Consider the following 19,516-nt stretch of genomic DNA (forward strand, 5'->3'; position numbering starts at 1 on the left):
GATCCCATTGTTTTCATGTTTTAAAACTAGTTTTTCAATTATTGATGCTATACTCCAAAAATATGGGAGGAAGGTGGAAACATTATTAAGATTAAATTCATGGTTGGCTTCTGTTTTATAAATTGCATTGGCCAGCACCTCTTCTGGGCGTTTTCCCAACATGAAGCTTATTGATGACACCACAACTGACTCTGAAGACAGGGTTAGTTCATGTGATATCTCGCCCTTACAAAAGTGGGCTTTCCTGAGTGAAAGAAACTTTTCATTGGTTCTAGAAATAGTCCCCATTTTAAAATATGTGGTACATAGTTATGAAGGTTGCTTGACTGTTGCTTTCTGAGATGTCCCTAATTTATTATTATTATTTTAGATGAATGCAAGTGCCTATATAGTCAGACACAAATAATTATCTGCTCATGAATTATAGTGGGCTACTACTGCAATAATTGTTTAACATTTTAAAAAATAACTTGACGCCGGGCACGGTGGCTCATGCCTCTAATCCCAGCACTTTGGTACGCTGAGGCCTGCGGATCACCTGAGATCAGGAGTTTGAGACCAGCCTGACCAACATGGAGGAGCCCCTCTCTCCTAAAAATACAAAATTAGCCACGTGTGGTGGCACATGCCGGTAATCCCAGGTGCTTGCAAGGCTGAGGCAAAAGAATCACTTGAACCCGGGAGGTGGAGGTTGCAGGGAGCCGAGATCATGCCATTGCTCTCCAGCATGGGCAACAAGAGTGAAACTGCATCTCAAAAAACAAAAACAAACTTGAGATTTAGACAAAAATTAATTATTTGTTTCTAAATATACTGTTATTCTCAATTTATGACAAGAGAATAATAAAAACTAGTATTTCCAAGATAAATCTTCAGACAAGATTCTGAAGCACTTTTCACATATTTAAATTATGACAGTTTATTATGCCAAATTCCATGTTAAGTTAGGTCTTTGAGATACATTTTTTCATTTGATCCTCACAATGATCCAATGAGTAAATCTTATCTTATCCAGATGTCACCTATAAATAGACTTAGAGTGAAGAATTAAAGAACAAAGAAATAGGCCAAAAATAGGGTATGCCCTAGGCAGCATCTCTCTCTTACCAGCAGTTCCCTTCAAAATGAGATTTCAAAGTCAGAGCAACCCAGCCATAGTCACAGAATCATAAAATAGGAAAAGTTGTTAGAGGAGACTCAACCTAGTGAAAACTAATATGATGATTATGGGAAAATAATTTAAATAACAAAATACTATAGATAAAAGGACTCTGAATTATATCCAATCAGACTCATGCCTTACACTGAACTTCCAACATTTATATCTTTTCATTCATCTCTCTATGACTTCATTTGCTAGAATTTTAATAGAATTTCAGATATAGAATTTGCTCACTTCACTTCTTTTTTCCCCCTCCTCTTCAAGTTGAACATTTTTCTTGATCTTTTGGGAGGCAATAGCTTAACTCAAAAAAAGATGGATCTGTATCTGCATTTATAGGGATATTTGGTCTTTAAGTGGAACTGTATTAGTCCTAATCCCCAGTTAGCTCAGGGGAATTCATTTGCCTTAAGGAGAGAAACTCAGCACTTCCCTATTTACTCTTGTGGTGGGATCATATTTTGACCTGTTAATCTCTTACCTTCCTATATTTTCCTCTTGCTCTTTCTCTCCATTCACACAGAGACTAGGCTCCACGTTCATTGTCCCAGGGAAGGCACATGGCAAGGCAGAAAGTAGCTGAGTCTACAAGTCTTTCTGGCTTTCGTTATCCAAAACCCTAAACCTTTAGAAGAAAGTGTTTGCCAGACAGAGGGTTTTGAAGAAAAAAAAAAACGGAGAAGAAATTTTCTCCAAACTGAAGAGACTGAAAAGAAATATTCTCTGGCTACCAGGGGTAAGGAACATTCACACCTTGATGACTTGTTACGAGTATACGACTCTTGAGCTGGGTACAAATCCGGGCAAAGGCAGAGGAAAGCTGATGAAAGACTGATGTTAAGTATCCCTACGACTCCCCCTAATGGGGGCTCAGAATCAGAAATTATGTTACTACAGACAATAGAAGGTTATATCTCTAGTACACTTAAGTTTGTGGATTGAGATTCACATCTACCATACCAGTTAAAAATTTTTGTTATATTACATGTCTATATGTAGCTATAATGACGTCCATCAAAAAACAAAACCTGGAAATAACCTAGTGCTTGATTAAACCAGTTATGATATATGCATATATAAAAACTATTCAACTATTTGAAATATTTGTGAGGTGGCTTAATTATATAAAGATATTAAAATATTCTACGATATGAAAATACAAATAAGAAATATGGACAGTATGATCCAATTTTAAAAGAAAAAGGTACAAATAGGCATAAATAATAAACTAGAAGAATATATATAACATGAGTGACTTTAATTTTTCCCTTTAAATTTTTCTTCAGTTGTTAAATGTTCTATAAGTAACAGGTATTCTTCTTGTAATAAAAACAATACAATAAAAATCATAAAATAAAATGCATTTCATTTACACTGAAAATATGACACACTACTTTTATGGAGAAGGTCAGGGACAGAAGACTCCAACCCTTCTCAAACAATTCTGCTGACATGGTGACTGTAATAATTCCTATACCTGCTAGGCTATTATTGCCAAAATGATGCTTAAAACAAAGCTGGAGAAAGAGCATGAAAATAAAAACATGAAATGTCAGAACTGGATAATAAGAAAAACCAAATATGCGCAACTTGGAATGGAGAAAGAGAACAATATCCTTATACATTTTTTTGTATAATGTCTTATATAAAGTAGGTGCTTAGCAAAGAGTGAATGAGCCTGGAAACAAACAAGGAAAGGACATTAATTGTCTAGCACTCTGGAATATAAAAAGGGCAAAGGAAGTTTTGCTTTACTAACTTGATATATTTTCTAAAGAAAACATTGGTGTTTACTGTTAAGGATCTCCAACATGGAGACTATTGAATGTCAGATGAGAATTTATGATAATAGGAGGCTATCTGGAGTACCCTGTTAGAAACTAGGATAAGGAATTCTGATTTTGACTTGATAACCAGAAGATTTACATACCAATATATAATATTAGGATACTTCTGCTGTACTTTTGGAGGACAACTAGATAGACTGAGGCAAAATGTACTCAAAGAAGAAAAATATTATGAATATGACATTTAATTTGAATTGCATTACATATTAAATATATTTGAACTAGTTATTGCTCAGTGCTTTTCTATATTAACAAATATATGATAACCAAAGTAGGTAACTTAGAATCACTCATTATTATTTAGCACTTACATACTTCTTAGTGTCTCGATAACTGCACATAACATTAATGTCAGATATACTAATGGGAGACTAAATTTCATTAGCTGTAAATTCCAGACACTATAACTTCCAATGCCACTAAGAAACTTTATTATACATACTCTGATCAAATTGCTTTACTTTCGGCTGTGTCCTTGAAGCTGAAAACAAATGTGGAATTCTTATGAACATGAAACACCTCCACATAAGCATTGTTTCTCTGCCTAGTTAAAATTGTACTCACCCTTGGGAGTGTCACTGAGTTTATTTCTTTGAAGAATGAGCACCTTCAGCAATGGAAACCTATTTGTGAAGCTGCTTCTGTGGCGTTTCACCCATGAGGACTTAGGACTGAGTAGATCCAAGGAGAGGGAGTGGATGGCATTGTTGCTGAGGTTTAACACTTCCAAAGCATGTAAGTATGCAAAAGGGCTTAAGGTTATTTTTGATATGAGATTGTTACTGAGGTCCAGATGTTTTATTTTCCACTCTTCTTTTTTCATGTGAAACTGTAAGATAACTCTAAAGAAACTGAAACTTACATCCACAGTGGCTGCTGTTTGTGGTATGTCCACAGGTATATCACGCTTTCCGGTAAAAGAACAATTTGTCAGAACATATTCATTCCATTGGCATTCAGAATTGAATAAAATATTACTTTTTCTTGATGCATTTGTCATTATTCCAGTAAAATAAAGACCTATAACTATGGTAATGACTCTGAAACAGAGGTTTTTCATAATGCCTGGAAAAAGGAAAATGAATTGACTTATTCACAATAATATAAAAAAAACTAACAGCAAATAAGCAGAAATTTTAATTTTCAATTTAAGATTTAGGAAAGTTATCCAGGTTGCCAATTTAAGCGAATGTTTGATTTCTTACTGGGGCATGAAAATGTAGCTACCAAAATGACATAGCCATAGTATAAAATTACATTTATGTCACATTTTAAAGAAAGGACTCCCCTGATTTTTCAGAAAATACATATTCACTTAGGCCTTACCTCTGCATCTGCTTTTCCAGTATTGTTCACTCTGCAGTGTGCTTTGGGATGAATGAAACCTTACCAAGATTAAAGACTTCCCTGTTTCCTTGCAGGCCATTAATACAGAGCAAAGTCTACTATGCTTATCTGCAACATCGTAATCAACCATGTGGTTTATTACATAAATGACAACCAGTTACACTAAGCCATGACCCTCCATAACTCTACGACTAAAAAGTTCAACTCACAAAAGAGGCTCTTATTTTTCATAACTAGAAGAATTACAAGCTTTGCTGTGTGGCTTTTGTGACTTTTCAAATCATTATGAAATCATTTAGATATATACAACATAATGTGTTATCAAATACATGTTCTGGCTCTGAACCATGAAGATGTAATAAGATACAGAAACACTGAGTATCTTTTGTACCAGAAATTTTTGAGAAGAAATTGAAAGTTTTTATAAAAGAAGTGTGTTACAATTCCTGAATGTATCATAAAAGTAATTTTAAAAATGGGTAATTTTTGTGATGTTTTAAACTAAATTCCACTTAAAAACCACTGTGTACAAATAATCCATTAACGAGTATATGAGTTTCCAAGAAATCATGCCTTCCTCTGTTCTAATGGCACTCAGTTTAGTTTTCATCACTGCAGCAGTCTGAAACACTAAAATGACTTAACTGGGTTTCTTGCCTCTGCCTCTTGACTTTTCCTCTTCGTGATCCATCCTAGGTGACTCCAAAGGATTATTTTCCTACAATAATGTTTTCCCTATATTATTTCGCCTATAGTCCAAATCCCTCAGGTTGGTATTCAAAGCCTGTGTTATCTAGGTAAACTTATGACCTAGCTTGATAAGTTCATGTGGAGCCACTAAAAGATGTGGCTTGTGCAAAGAATGATCTATGCATATCGCATGCTGAAATTCACTTTCAATTCATTCCCAGTTCCAAGTTCAATGCCTTTTCCTCTGAGCCATAGTCTTGAGATGGAGTTTCGCTCTTGTTGCCCAGACTGGAGTGCAATGGCACCATCTCGGCTCACCACAACCTCTGCCTCCCGGGTTCAAGCAATTCTCCTGCCTCAGCTTCCCGAGTAGCTGGGATTACAGGCATGTGCCACCACACACGGCTAATTTGTATTTTTAGTAGAGATGAGGTTTCTCCATGTTGGTCAGGCTGGTCTCGAACTCCTGACCTCAGGTGATCTACCCACCTTGGCCTCCCAAGGTGCTGGGATTATAGGCGTGAGCCACGGCACCCGGCCAGCCACAGTCTTAAGTATCCTTCCAGGCTCACCTCACATCCTATGTCTTGGTCATTTTTCCTGCTTTAGCCTCCATATTTGTCTATTTTTACAGAAATCTTTCAGTAAACACTGAAGGAATGGATACATATTAGTAACATTCAGCATTGCGATTGTTTTGCTTTGTATCTGTTCTGAACTCCTAAAAAAGAGAACATTATCTATCTATCTATTTATCTATCTAATGTTTTATATTTTTAATAGTCTGCAGTCTGTCACTGGGTTATGCTGTTTCTGTGTAAATGAATGCATGGAGTGAAGTGAATGAAATTTACAATATAACTTTAAAACTTTTGTTTCATACAAGGTCAATCCTCCCATATTTTCAAGGGCATTTGAATTCAGGTACACATGGCCATGAACAGCAAAGGTGCCCTACAGCATGGAGGAGTGATTTATTTTTACAGTGTGCTTCTTATGCAATACTAGAAATTGAATTGATTTGCCCAGGAAGAAAGACATTTTTTCTACATTCAAAGCTGAGATCATTATATATACAACTGTGCACCAAGCTAATGTAACAAAATCAGCAACAAAAAAATATAGTCACCACTAACAGGTACATTACTTTGTAGTGTTGAAGAGAAAGACATGGTTGAAAAATACTTTTTCTTAAGTGGACATGAATTAAAATTGCCCTGTTTCTTTTTAAGCTGAAGAGATTTATACACGATAGGTTTGAGTTCAAAACAGCTAGACAAGGACAATCTTATATCTTAAAGTGAAAGGTGTTAATTTGTTAAAAAGTTATACTATTTATAAATGTATACGTATTAGGTAAGGAACCACTGTGAACTCCAGAAAAAGTTGCTTAGGAAACTGGAAACAATTAGGCAAAATGTAAATTTCAAAAGGGACATAGTCAAGCTGAAGTATGAGGAAGCAGTTAGAAATACTGGGCGTGTATATTTGTGTGTCAGCTAGTGAAAGACAGGAAGAAGGCAGCAGAAAAAGCAGTGTTATAGAAAGGAAATGAAGAGTTCATTTACACATAAAAGAAAGAGGGTGGGAAAACTGAAGGAAAAAAGCAACAGAGGCGACTTCAGGTAAGGACGAGATCTGGAAAGTAATATTGCTTCTAAGACATACCTTTGTATCCTAAGTGGTTTTCAAATGGGTGGATTATCTGGATCAAGCCAGGTAGGGATTTAAGACCTGAACCTCTGAGGCTCCACCCATCCTGCCATCAAGGCTGCCCAGTGGCCAGCCCTCATCCTTTCATCTCCAGCTTTGGCCTCCTGCCATGGTGACAGTGTGCACTTTCCGCTAGGACACCAGGGAAGCACGACTGGAGAGAAGCCTTTTGCAATGCACAGAGGGGAGGGCATTCAAAACTGGGAATGTACAACTTTCTAACTTTGAGTTCTAGGAGTCCAGAGAGATTACATAAACACTGACCGTGTCCCATTCTCAAGTCATATTTAAATTCATCATGTTTGCATGACTAAATAGAAAACAGTTAATATATAACCATTAAATAACAGCAAACAATTTACAGAATTTTTATTGTAAACAGAAGTTCATAACTAGTTATTACAAACTGAATCAACTGAAACACAAGTTAGCAATGTGAAACACATTTATAGGCTTATTTTGGTATGGCATAATTGGTAATTTTTGCCCCCTCAATACTTTTAAGAAGACTGCTAAAATTTTCAGCATTTCAATGATCTCTTCTTTGTCAAGTTTAGCTCCATGACATTCTCATTACCTTAAAAAAAAACTCATTCAAATATAGGTAGAACTTCTACCTTTCATCATCAAAACTATCACACAAAATTTATTTTTTCACAATGCAAAAAGAAGATAAATGTATATTTTAAAACATTATCAGCAGACCCTGTTTTATGTTGTTTTTACATTTTTTCCGTCTGCCCATTATTCTCTAAGAAATCTTGCACTAATTTCATTTGCCCTCCTTGTCATTGCAGACCGCCTCTAGAATATTGTGGTAATTGAAACTAGCATGTACCTGCGCCCCCTCCCAGGGTCCTATCTTTGTCACTCACCTCCCCCATGGCTACTGCTTGTCATATCTGTGCTCAGTGCAGGGATGAGTGTACAGCTGGAAGAGGCGAAGTCAGCATTTCAGTTTACAGAAAAATACCATCTGGTGGACAGAATGAGTTGTTGAAGATTTACTGTGAACAAAAATAAGCCGGCTGGGCACGGTGGCTCATACCTGTAATCCCAGCACTTTGGGAGGCCAAGGTGGGTGGATCAAGAGGTCAAGAGATCGAGACCATTCTGGCCAACATGGTGAAACCCCATCTCTACTAAAAATACAAGAATTAGCCAGGCGTTGTGGCACATGCCTGTAGTCCCAGGTACTCGGGAGGCTGAGGCAGGAGAATCGCTTGAACCCGGGAGGCAGAGGTTGCAGGGAGCCAAGATTATAGCACTCCAGCCTGGCAACAGAGCGAGACTCTGTCTCAAAAAAAATAAATAAATAAATAAATAATAAAAAAGCCATAAGTAAAATTGAGAGTTTGCCCCTGTTCTGCTTTCTAATAGATTTTCCAAGTCTACATTTCAGAGAAACAGCCAGGACTACTGTAAAGTATCCTAAAACGCTATGCCTGTTAACCATCATTTGTATAAAAACATCAAAATAGCCTCTCATGTCAAAAGCACTTCATGGAGATGTATCAAAAACACAAGTATTTCCCAAAAAAGAGTAAAAATAGATTATTTCATGAATTACATTTAATAAATAATATTTTGTAATATAGCGTCTTCTGGGTTTTATAAAAATATTTACTTAAACTTTTAAAAGAAATCTAAATAGAGCAGACAAGTAATGAATATGCAATTTATAGATCATCTGAATGAAAATTTCGGCAACTTTTTTGTTAATTCAGATATTAAATGATATTGAATATATTCAAATGAGTTCAAATATCACTACAACAACACTCAAGAGGTTATAAATCTCATTCTTTTCATTTAAAAACTGCACTCAATGTTAGGTAGTAAGTCAATCCAATTTCAGTACAATTTAATGACTTCATAATCTCTAAGGTATTTGATTTTTCTACCAGAGAGAAATGTGACAATATTGAATACAAATTGTTTTTTGTATTGGTTTTCTTATGTACACAATTCAAAGTGACCCTGATAGAATGCTGTTACACTTGACCGCAGGGTTGTGCCCATGCCACATCTCTACTGCCTATTTTACAGTAAACTCCTTTGGGGGCCCTGTCCCTGATCCTGTGGGAGTCTTAATAATACCAGAGAGTTCTTTTCCAATCAAATATATTAAAAATCAACTAGCTTGAGGGTTATAAATAATTACAATGAGATAGTAATATTAGGAGCAGAGATAAATTATTATCCTTATCTAAAAATTATGTGTATTATTTCCTGCATTAGCATTCTTTAATCCAGTGCTTCTGGACTTATTTTCAAGGCATGGTGTACTTACCAGGCCATGCCTGGCCCAAATAACTTGTTTGGGTCTATGGCCTCCCCACTTTCCACTGTGTTGCCCCGAGTGCTGAGGGTATAAACATCTTGGCAACTCTGTTATGTATTGTTAACTCCAGTGTGCCAAGGTCCATTGTTGGGAAACTGAGATAATTCACAAGTAGGTAAATTTGACCTCTGCATCATATAATATTTTGGAATTGGCCCAACATAGTTTAAAATCAGACAGTGATTGGTCCTTTCTGGGTCTGACATGAGGTTTATTTTCTTTTTAAGTAGAGTAAGCATACCTGTTTTGTTTGACTCTCATCTTCTTATGTAAGTTTAAATTAACCTTTGTTCATCTTTCTAGAGTTTTAAATAATTAAAAAGTCAGTGCAGACAGTGAAAACAACATGGCATTTGGAATCAAGTACATCCAGGTTTGAATCACGCCTGAATTCCAATCCCATCTCTGCTACTTACTATGTGATGTTGGCCAAGTTTCTTAACTTCTCTGAGCTTCAGTTTCTTAATGGGTAAAACCTGGATAATACCACCTACTTGCAGGGTTGTGGTAAGAATTGGGGATATAAACATGCAACGCCTAGGACAATCAATGCCTAGGATGTAGAAGATGCTCAATAAAAATAGTTATCATTATTATTTAAAAGTTAAAGCTGAGATGGTATTTTAATTTCTACCACATTGTGAACAATTGATAGTTATCATTATTTCAAATAAACATTATTTTACAAAATATTTTCTTCCTAGTGCAAAACTAAGGAACCATTGTTTCTATCTCACATATGTAAAGCTCTTTAATGACTTCACTTACATGTGAGAATATGGCTCAGGCTTAATGCACTAGAAATCCGCATCTTTCCTTTTAGAAGCCAAAAGGCAGAGCATGAAACATTGATTTAAATATCCTAAGTGGATCTATCCCCATTAGAGTTACCAAAGTATACTTACAGTGAGTCTAAACAGCTGCTTCAGCCTTTTAATCTTTAGAAAAGGGATAGGGGACTTTTAAAAACACTTCTTTAAACATGAATTTTCATTTGCTTCTCATAATTATTTTAGGGAACAATAAATATGAAGATCAGCGTAAATTAACAAAATGTATTAGAATTTAGGCTCTCTGAGAAGATTTTAACTATGTAGATCATAAAACAGATACAGCAATGCTATGCCATTAAAATAATTATGAGTTATTACAAACTCTGTAAAAATAATGATTTGCATGCATAAAAAAGTCAAGTCAAGATATAAACAAGTTGGTGACCTCTGGGGTTCTTCTAATGAGTGTTTCCACAGGGGTTGTCTGAGATTTGGCAGCCCATGTTCTGGCTGGTTACTTGCACCTTGAAGAGTGTCCCATCAGCACACACGCAGAGCTTGTATCGCACCCAGTCACCACTACCCAACTGGTCTGCACTGGAGGAACTGGGTAGGCGGGTGGTGCTGACCATCACAGATCCATTTAGGATGATACTGTTTTCCTATTAGGAGAATACTAATATGATTTATTTACCTCCATGAGTGGGTACAGAACAAAGTCAGTAAACAAAACTTACTGAAATATCAATGAGAAAAGAAAGCAGTAAGAAAGAGTAAAGACACAAACAAAAAAAGAGCAACAACAAAAAACAATATCAGGATTCAACAAGTGACTTCTTCGCTTCATATATCCATAATGTATGTAAATAAATCTGCAACATAATTTCTCTATTATTAGTTAAAATTACATCAAAATTCCTAGGTCCATAATAAAACTGATGTGGATAAAGTGTCAGATCATTTTCAGTTTTAAGTCCTAAGAGAACTATAACAAAGTTACTGATTGATAAGTTTGTGATCATGAGTACGAAAAGACTTTTCCTCCTTAAGGGAATTAATTTTAATTTCCAATGTTTTTGCAACACTGCAAATGAAGATTCAAACCATGTAATTTGAAGACCAGGCACTTCCAGTCTGGAGGTTCTTCACGCCCACTGTTCCAGAAACATTATTTTATTGTGGTTCCTTAAAATCCTTCTTGTTAGGGACTCTTAGGCCTCTCTTGCTTTCTCCCTTTCCTCCTTTCTTCTTTTCATTCACTCAACAAATAATTACTGAGTGCCTGCTCCTGCTACACGCCAGACACTATTCTAGGTGCTGGCGAATACAACAGTAAGTAAAATAGGCAAAGCCCAAGTTCTTATTGAGTTGATGTTTAATGAGGTAGGGGGAGACAATAAAAAAAAATGAATAGTAAAACACGTAAGACATCAGGTGGGATAAATCCCATGAGGAGAAATAAAGCAGGATAAGTAGAGAGAGAGTGAGCAGGTGGGGACTGAGTTTTACATAGGACTACCTGTGGTTTGATAAGGTCACATTCCAACAGAAACTAGAGGAAGTGAGGGAGGAAGCTGTCTAGGTAACTGGGGAAGGGTACTCCAAGCAGAAGTAACAGTGCCTGCCAAGGCCCCGACGTGAAGATGTGGCTGGATTCCAGGGACAGCTATGAGGTCAGTGTGAAAGAAGCACGGAGAGTGAGGGGGAACAACTGGTAGGAGATGAGTCAAAGAAATACCTGAGGATCAGACATGTAAGCAGGGAATAGACTTTAGATTTTATTCCAGATTACACGGGAAGCTTTGGAGGATTCTAAATACAGAAATGACTTGATCTTTTTAAAATGGCCACTCTGGCTGTTGGGTAGAAAACAGACTGTGGGAGTGAATATTTGGAAGTAAGATCAGCTAGGAGGCTGTTCCAACCATCCAGGCAGGAAATGACAGCAGTTTACACCAGGGTGGTGATGGCGAGAGGTGGTGAGAAATAGCCAGACTCTGTATCTTCTGAAGGTGGAGCCAGAAGGCTTGCTATGGACTGATGGGTGTCATTTAACGGTACAGGAATACTGAAAGAAATGCATGCTTGTGGGTAATGGAGAATCTAAATTTTCAACTATTAAATTTGAGATGCCTATCAGATATCGAAATGGAGAATGTAAGTAGGCAGCGAGCAAGATATGTGACTCTTAGTTCAACGGGGAGGTTAAAGCACAATTCCAAATTTGGGAGGCATCAGCTTACAGAGGGTATTTAAAGCAAAGAAAGAAAATTGGTTATAAACAATGGAGATGGCTAATTGATTATGCAGTGGTAGCATATGGAATAGACAGCAATTCTTAAGTGACTAGTTTTCCAATTTGTTCCAATGCTGCCATCTTGTGGTCATTTAATTTTACTTTCTGTAAATTTTTTTTTTTTTTTTTTTTTTTTTTTTTTTGAGACGGAGTTTTGCTCTTTTGCCCAGGCTGGAGTACAATGGTGCAATCTCCACTCACTGCAATCTCTGCCTTCTGGTTTCAAGCGATTCTCCTGCCTCAGCCTCCTGAGTAGCTGGGACTACAGGCACCCGCCACCACACCCGGATAATTTTTGTATTTTTAGTAGAGATGGGGTTTTGCCATGTTGGCCAGGCTGGTCTCGAATTCCTGATCTCGTGATCCACCTGACCCGGCCTCCTAAAGTGCTGGGACTACAGGTGTAAGCCATCGTGCCCAGACTAAATTGTTTCTTAAACAGATTTTTCAAAAAAGCAGTTTAATTGATAAAATTATTTGTAATGATTGGCTTATACACTTTAAACTAACCACTGATATTAACAAAGTTATAAAGCTAATTATCTTTTTAATACTAGGTTCTTTTCCTTTAACAGTGAAGCAACTGATATGTGTATATGTATATTTCAAAGTATTTAAATATTTGTCATATTAACTACAAGGTAGAATGGGACAAGAAGTGGCAGGTAGAAAAAAAAAAAGGTGTGGTAAGTTGCTAATGGTCTCTATACAAATATCTTGCTTCTGTGACTTTCTACTGCTGAGAATAGCAGTCGTACTGTGACTATTCTCCAACAGTGTTCTTAGAAGAATGGCTTCTTACACCACAATATACGTAAAAATTAACTTGGTAGGTAACTGAGTTTCTGGCAATAATTACATTTTATGTTCATCTTTACTATTTAGAGATGGGATTATGTGTTGTTGGGGGGAAAACTGCTTACGAAAGTAAAACAGCTACTTTTAAACAGTGTTTTTCCCAAGAACTATGAAATTGAAATTTTTTTAATAAGGAAGAACGATAAGTCCCTATGTTTAAGTTCCCTTTTGTCATGTAATGCTTGGTAAGACAAATTTAATTCGCTTTAGTTAAATAATATATTGTAGGTACCCAAAGCCATTTTGAATAAGTATACTTTGACCAGAATTGTGAGCCATTAAAAAGTTTTTGGACTTACAGCACATGAAATACCATAACTGTAGAAGTTCAGATATAATCTGTTAAGCACAAAGAAAATTCACTTTCAACAGCCACAATAAAGACAAAAACCTTTTTCCTTTACAATTAATAATAGATTAAAATAAATTTTTAATAAATATGTCTAAATAAAATAATTTTATACATTTGCTAATTGTTTTTTTTTTCACATCACTGGATATGAAACTCAGGAAGGGATCTGAAAAATCTTTAATTAAAAACAATAACTCCAAGGCATGAATATTTACTTTGATCTTCCAGAATTCTCTTTTAGAAGGTTTTTGGGTTTTTTTTTTTTTTTTTTTTTTTGCCTTCTAAAACAACACAAGCAATCATTATACAAGAAAAAAAAATACAGGCTACTAGAAATAAAAATAAAACAAATAATCTGTTATCTTGCTATCCATAACTAAATATTGTTGACATTTTGGCATACCCTGCCAGGTTTTTATAAACATACATATGTTTTGAAGAATGAAAATGTATTTCACGAACTGTTTTGTAACTTTCTTTTACTTCACAACCCACTTTGAACATATTTCCATGTCAAAAAATAGACAATTATATCATTTTCAATAACTGTGTACTATTCCACATATGGATTTATGTACCCAAGAACCTAATAATTCTCTCTTTTTTTTTTATTTATTATTATACTTTAAGTTGTAGGGTACATGTGCATAACGTGCAGGTTTGTTACATATGTATACTTGTGCCTTGTTGGTGTGCTGCACCCATCAACTCGTCATTTACATCAGGTATAACTCCCAATGCAATCCCTCCCCCCGAACCTAATAATTCTCTTAAGCTCTTAAAAGAATACTCACCGCCTTTAACTCCATATTACCACCCATGTGAAATTCAATGGTTTTGCCCATAATGAATACTCCTTCATTTCCACGCACAATAGCACGCCCATCAACTTTTATATTTAAATCACTGGTAGCATTGCTGGTAATCTGAAAATTTAAAAAACAAGTACTAAAAAAAGTTTCTAAATTAATGTGAGAATTGTTATCAGAGGTAGAGAAACAGAAGTTTCAGTCATGAGACATGAAAGTCAGATGTTTCTATTAATGTTTTAGAGATGTGGAAATTGAGATAAAGATGACTTGATAATGATCACACAAGCTAGTTATTGACAAATCTAGAATTAATCCTTTCCAGTGTTCTGGAATATATTCTTTTATACTACTTTAAAACAGTACAACTCTCCATCCACTTTATAACTGTAGAGAATAACTCTCTCCCATTAGTAAAGCAAAGCCAATAAATCATACCCTTTCAGTAGATGCTTTTTGAACATTTAAACTTTTCACTCCGCTTGGCAAGTGAAACTCATGAGTTTCATAGTCTGTGCTGAATAAGATATTTTGAGTCCTCGGGTCAAAAAACTGCATGCCGATGTCACTTGTAATAGAAGTTTTGTTGTTTTCTACACTGAGCTTTGTTGTTCCTTGCTGAAAAACAATCTTAAAAAAAAAAACAGTTAATTGTGAATATATTTTCAAAGAAGACTGCAAACAAAATTCCTGAACAATATATTTAAAAAATTACAAAAATTACAGAAATTTAAAAACCACAATAATAGGCTAACTTCAAATACTTTTAACTGTGTCTGTCTGTCCTCCCTCCATCCACTTGGAAGAAGAGTTCTTTAGAATGAAGGCTTATACGTTTATTTGCTTATTAGCTATGCAAAAATACATGAGTCATGGAGGAACATGGCCCAAGGACTAAGATAGGCAGGGGTGGTGGTAAGAATACCTCCTTGAGGTTTTATTCAGTTGAAAACTATGTTTTCAACTCTTGGCATGGGATGCCACTGACTAGATTGGCATATTCTCTTCCAGAGCCCCCAAAACAGCAGAGTATTCTCACTGGGGAAAGTGCTTTCTTAATGGCTTCCTCATATGGAGAAGCAAATAGTAACCTATGTATTCTCATACTAATTACATCTATCATAGAAAATGCTACCATTGAACAAAATCTCAAATATTAAGAAATCATCTAATTTTAACAGATTATAAAAGCAATAGTATTATTAAATATTAATATTTATGGATGTTTTAAACTGTATTCACTATATTCATACATTGATAGATATATTATAAATACACTAATTTTTCTAAGGGAAAATATCTCTTTCCAATAATCAATCTAGGTTTTTGCAAAGTATTTTTCTCTAATGCCCCTCTCCTGTTTGCATTTCTTTCAGTTAATGTGGCAACTTACAGGCTGGTTGTTGCCAGTGATGACCAAATTTTCATTTCGCCTTCCTCCTACTGTGCTTTTATAAAGAGGATGGATCACTCCCATGTCAGATACTTGCTTAAATCGAAGCAGGCCACTTTCATGAAACTCCATACTATCACAGCCATTTGGTCCAATGCGAATCACAGCCCAAATAACAAGTGTTATCTGAAAAAGAACACAAGTCCACTGTTGGTAGGCTGCATACATTTAATGTAATCGGAAAACAAATAGAAAATATTATCACCAAAACGTTAAAGACCTCCTAAAATGTTTAATCAGTGAGGTAAATATATCAATTAGTTTTCCACTTATAAACAAAACCAATTTTATTTTTATTAAGGTATTACATGCAAATAGCTAAAAGTCAAAATGTCCTAAAGGTCTATAATTTAAAAAGAATAGTTTCTTATTTTTTCTACCTTCTCCATATCTCATTCCCAAGAACAACCACTTTCAACAAATTTAGCTATTTCATCCAGAATTTATCTCCTTAGTTCTAAATATATATATTTCTTCTAAATATATGTTAGTTTTTCAATTATCATAATTTAGGTTTTATCTATTCATTTTCTATTTTAGCAGATGAGAAATTTAGCTCATTTATATCTCTTTTCTTTTCCAGCTCCAATCTCAAGTTTTAATTAAATCCAAGGTCATTATTTTCAGTATTACAACCATGTAAATATTGTTCATTACCAAACCAAATACTGTCCTATAATGGCAGTTTCTTTCCTGTACCTTGTCTCTCAGAGTTTAATACTTCGTTTTCCTTAGTTTCTTTAAAAATCTAATTAATCTCAAATCCTCCAATATTTCTGTAAAATCTCTCAATACAATATTCTGTAGGTCTGAGCCTCTCAGATAATGTATTAGTTCTATTTTTCTCTCTCGGGAAATCTTTCTGGAACCTTTATCTTTCTGGTTTGGTCTGTGTGGGCTGGACTGGTCTGTATGGGCCCCCTGCACAGCTGTAATCATAAACTTTCCCTTACTTTCATGCTGAACTTCCTTTTGTTCTTCTCCTGTGACAGACACCCAGTTTCCTATATCCTCGTCTTTCTTTTGGTAGAGCACATCCTCCAGTGGCTTCTCAGCAATGAATGTATGAGAAGTAAAAATTTTTGGAAAGTGTGCATGGCAAAAATATGTCTTCATAATTCTACACATTTGCTTGCTACACTGGCTAAGTTTACAGTTCTAGACGGAAAATTATTTTCTTCCTGAATTTTGAAAGTCATAGATTTATTGCCTTCCAGGTCCCAATGCTGCTTTTGGGAGGTCCTATTCCATTCTGATTTTGTATTCTTTATAGATAACCTGTTTTTTTTCCTCCTCTGGAAGATATTAGGACCTTTTCTTTATTACTGGTTTTCTTAAATTTCATAATAATGGCCTTGTGTCTTTTCATGCATTACACTGGACCCAGATGGTAGTTTTCAATCTGTTCTAGGAAATTTTCTTGATTTATGTATTTGATCATTTTCACCCCAGTGTTTTCTGTGCTCTTTCTGAAACACCCATTAATAGCATGTTAGAGCTCTGGAGTTGATTCCTTAATTTTGTTGAAATTTCTGGAAGAGTTTTTTTTTATCCTCTAATATCTTCTGTCTGTCTGTCTGTCTGTCTATCTATCTATCTATCTATCTGACTACTTATCCATCTTCCCACCCACCCATTCATCTCTGTGTGTGTGTGCGTGTGTGTGCGCATACACATTTCTATGAGTTATTAATTGTTCCTTTTGATTTTTGATTGTTTTGTTTTGTTTTGTTTTTTGGTAGAGACAGGGTCTCACTTTATCAGGCATGAGCCACTATGCCTGCCTTGGTCCTTTTAAAAGGCATGTTATTCTTGTTTCATTGATGCAGTATATTCTTATTTATCTGAAAATACTGAATTCAGGTTTGGTTTTTTGGTTTTTTTTTTTTTTTTTTTTTGGTAGTTTTTGTGGCATTTTCTCTATTCCATGAGTTTCTACTTTTCCCATGGTTTAGGTGTTTTCATCTCTATCATTTTTCTATTCTTCCCACCTTCCTCAAAAGTCTATTGATCCCTGGCTCAGTATTCATACTTTGTGATGAATTCATAGAAAATTCTTTGAGGGGTGGGGCTTGTGACTGACAGGTGTCATAAGAGGGATATCAGGTGGCTTTTTCACTGGGACTTGCCAAATGACAGTATCTTCAGATCTTTTTCCTACATGCATCAGGAATCCCAGAGAAGGCTCTTCTATCTCTTGCCTGGCTGCCAAGGAGCTGAAGGTGGAGGATGAGAATAGAGTGTGGGAAAGGAAGTCGCAGGACCGAGACTTCCCTGTTTCAGTATGGAAACCCAACCCCTACCCTCCAGTATCCTCAGGCAGAAAGAATCCTCTCTGGTCCAGTGTGTCCAGAGACATAGTAGTTTTGTGTGACATTAGGAGGGGTAGCTGTCTAACTGCTGGCTGGAAGGGAGAGGAGGCCTAGGGATCTCACAGCTTCTTATACAGATTTTTCAAATGACTTCTCTGTTTTCAGTTCTTGCCTCACTTCTGCTTTTCAAGGTACTGGAACTTCTAATTCCCAAGGCTTTTTAGGGTTTTACAAGGTACTTCCACCAACATCCCTTCCCCAACAAGCAGATTCTCCTCTCTGATAAGTTATCTGCCATTGTTCCTCCTACTTTGTATCTTCATATATTATGGTTTAGGATTTCAGTTGCTTCCCACTTTCTTCAAAGATATTTCTGTTTCTTGACATTGTTACTTTGGAATGAGCTTTTTAGAGAAAAAGATAAAAATGTCTTTATGCTGCCATCTTGACCAGAAGTCTCCGATAAATTTATAAAATGAAATCCATTCAGAATTTGTGCTCCTAGTAAAAATGTACATATCTAATATGAAATTTATATAGGAAGAGGACTTTCTGATTTGAGTGAAGAATTAGACAGAAGTACTTTGGACATACATAAATACAAAAAGACTGCCTTGCATGCATTAGAAGTAGAAAATAACACAAAAAGAATCACTTTAAGACTGCTGCAGACTACGTTCATGATCTGAAAATATCTGTACAAGCACATGTCAGACAGTTTCAAATTTAACCCCCAGATAGTGACAACTTCAGATTAAAAGGATTTCTTCATTAAAAAAGCAAACATCTTTGGAAAAGGCATCCTATCAGGTCCTCAGCACTTCAGTGCAAATCCGTCTACCAGATCCTTGCATCCTTTGACAACAGGGACTTAGGACTATAAAATATAACCTTTTACTGCCATCAAAGGGTTTAAAATTTTAAAATCCAGCTGAGGAGGCAACATTAAATGTAGGAAAAGTTAAATGAAAACAGAAAGGATTATATTTTTAAGGACATGTGAAAGCAATAAAATCATCTTGGCAAAGTTCTCTTCTATTGAGTTGATCCTATCCTTATTAAAAGCCTCATGCTCTACCGACTGAGCTAGCTGGGAGCTACACAATTCTACCCTTGCTAAAAGTTAAGTCCATTAAAGGGATAAACTCATGCACATTTTTTTCTAAATGAAATTAATATGTGAAAATATTAGCACACTAGTTTTTTATAAAGTATTCATTAAAATTCAATAAGAGACAAGACGTATAGAAAAGGAGAAAATGAAGTCTATGATTTCACTATAAAGCAGATAAAAAATTCCCCATGGCAATTAAAAGGAGTATTCTGTACAATATACTCACAATTAAATTGATGACAGCCAGGATAAACAAGAGGATAATCACACAGATGGCTAAATTGCCCTTTCTTCCTCTCAACCCTGTTTTGTGGAGACGATCTTCATCAATCGGAATGTACCCAGCTTTAAAGTTACTGTTGTGCTCCTTATTGACATTCCTTCTCTCAACAGCCTTCTCACGCATGGACTTCTTTACAGGACCATTGGAACTTTGCTAAATATGA

The 19,516-nt window shown here is 35.6% G+C and overlaps 2 protein-coding genes across 3 annotated transcripts in view; both read right to left on the minus strand.

Moving 5' to 3' along the window:
- The window catches only part of LOC105499581 (leucine rich repeat containing 66), a 32,628-nt gene extending 26,760 nt beyond the window's left edge, over positions 1 to 5,868 (minus strand). Inside the window, exon 1 of the mRNA XM_011772212.3 lies at positions 3,574 to 5,868. Within this exon, the coding sequence (XP_011770514.2) occupies positions 3,574 to 4,069 (496 nt within the window). The 5' untranslated portion in view covers positions 4,070 to 5,868. The remainder of the gene's footprint in view (positions 1 to 3,573) is intronic.
- Positions 5,869 to 7,103: 1,235 nt separating this feature from the next.
- The window catches only part of LOC105499578 (sarcoglycan beta), a 30,603-nt gene continuing 18,190 nt past the window's right edge, over positions 7,104 to 19,516 (minus strand). For both annotated transcript variants that reach the window (XM_071093340.1, XM_011772211.3), the window contains exons 2-6: positions 19,297 to 19,506; positions 15,585 to 15,770; positions 14,630 to 14,821; positions 14,177 to 14,308; positions 7,104 to 10,538 (exon numbers count right to left, since the gene is read on the minus strand). In XM_071093340.1, the coding sequence (XP_070949441.1) occupies positions 10,335 to 10,538; positions 14,177 to 14,308; positions 14,630 to 14,821; positions 15,585 to 15,770; positions 19,297 to 19,476 (894 nt within the window). In that variant the 5' untranslated portion in view covers positions 19,477 to 19,506 and the 3' untranslated portion in view covers positions 7,104 to 10,334. The remainder of the gene's footprint in view (positions 10,539 to 14,176; positions 14,309 to 14,629; positions 14,822 to 15,584; positions 15,771 to 19,296; positions 19,507 to 19,516) is intronic.

Source organism: Macaca nemestrina, chromosome 3 (assembly GCF_043159975.1).
Source record: "Macaca nemestrina isolate mMacNem1 chromosome 3, mMacNem.hap1, whole genome shotgun sequence".
Classification (NCBI taxonomy): Eukaryota; Metazoa; Chordata; class Mammalia; order Primates; family Cercopithecidae; genus Macaca; species Macaca nemestrina.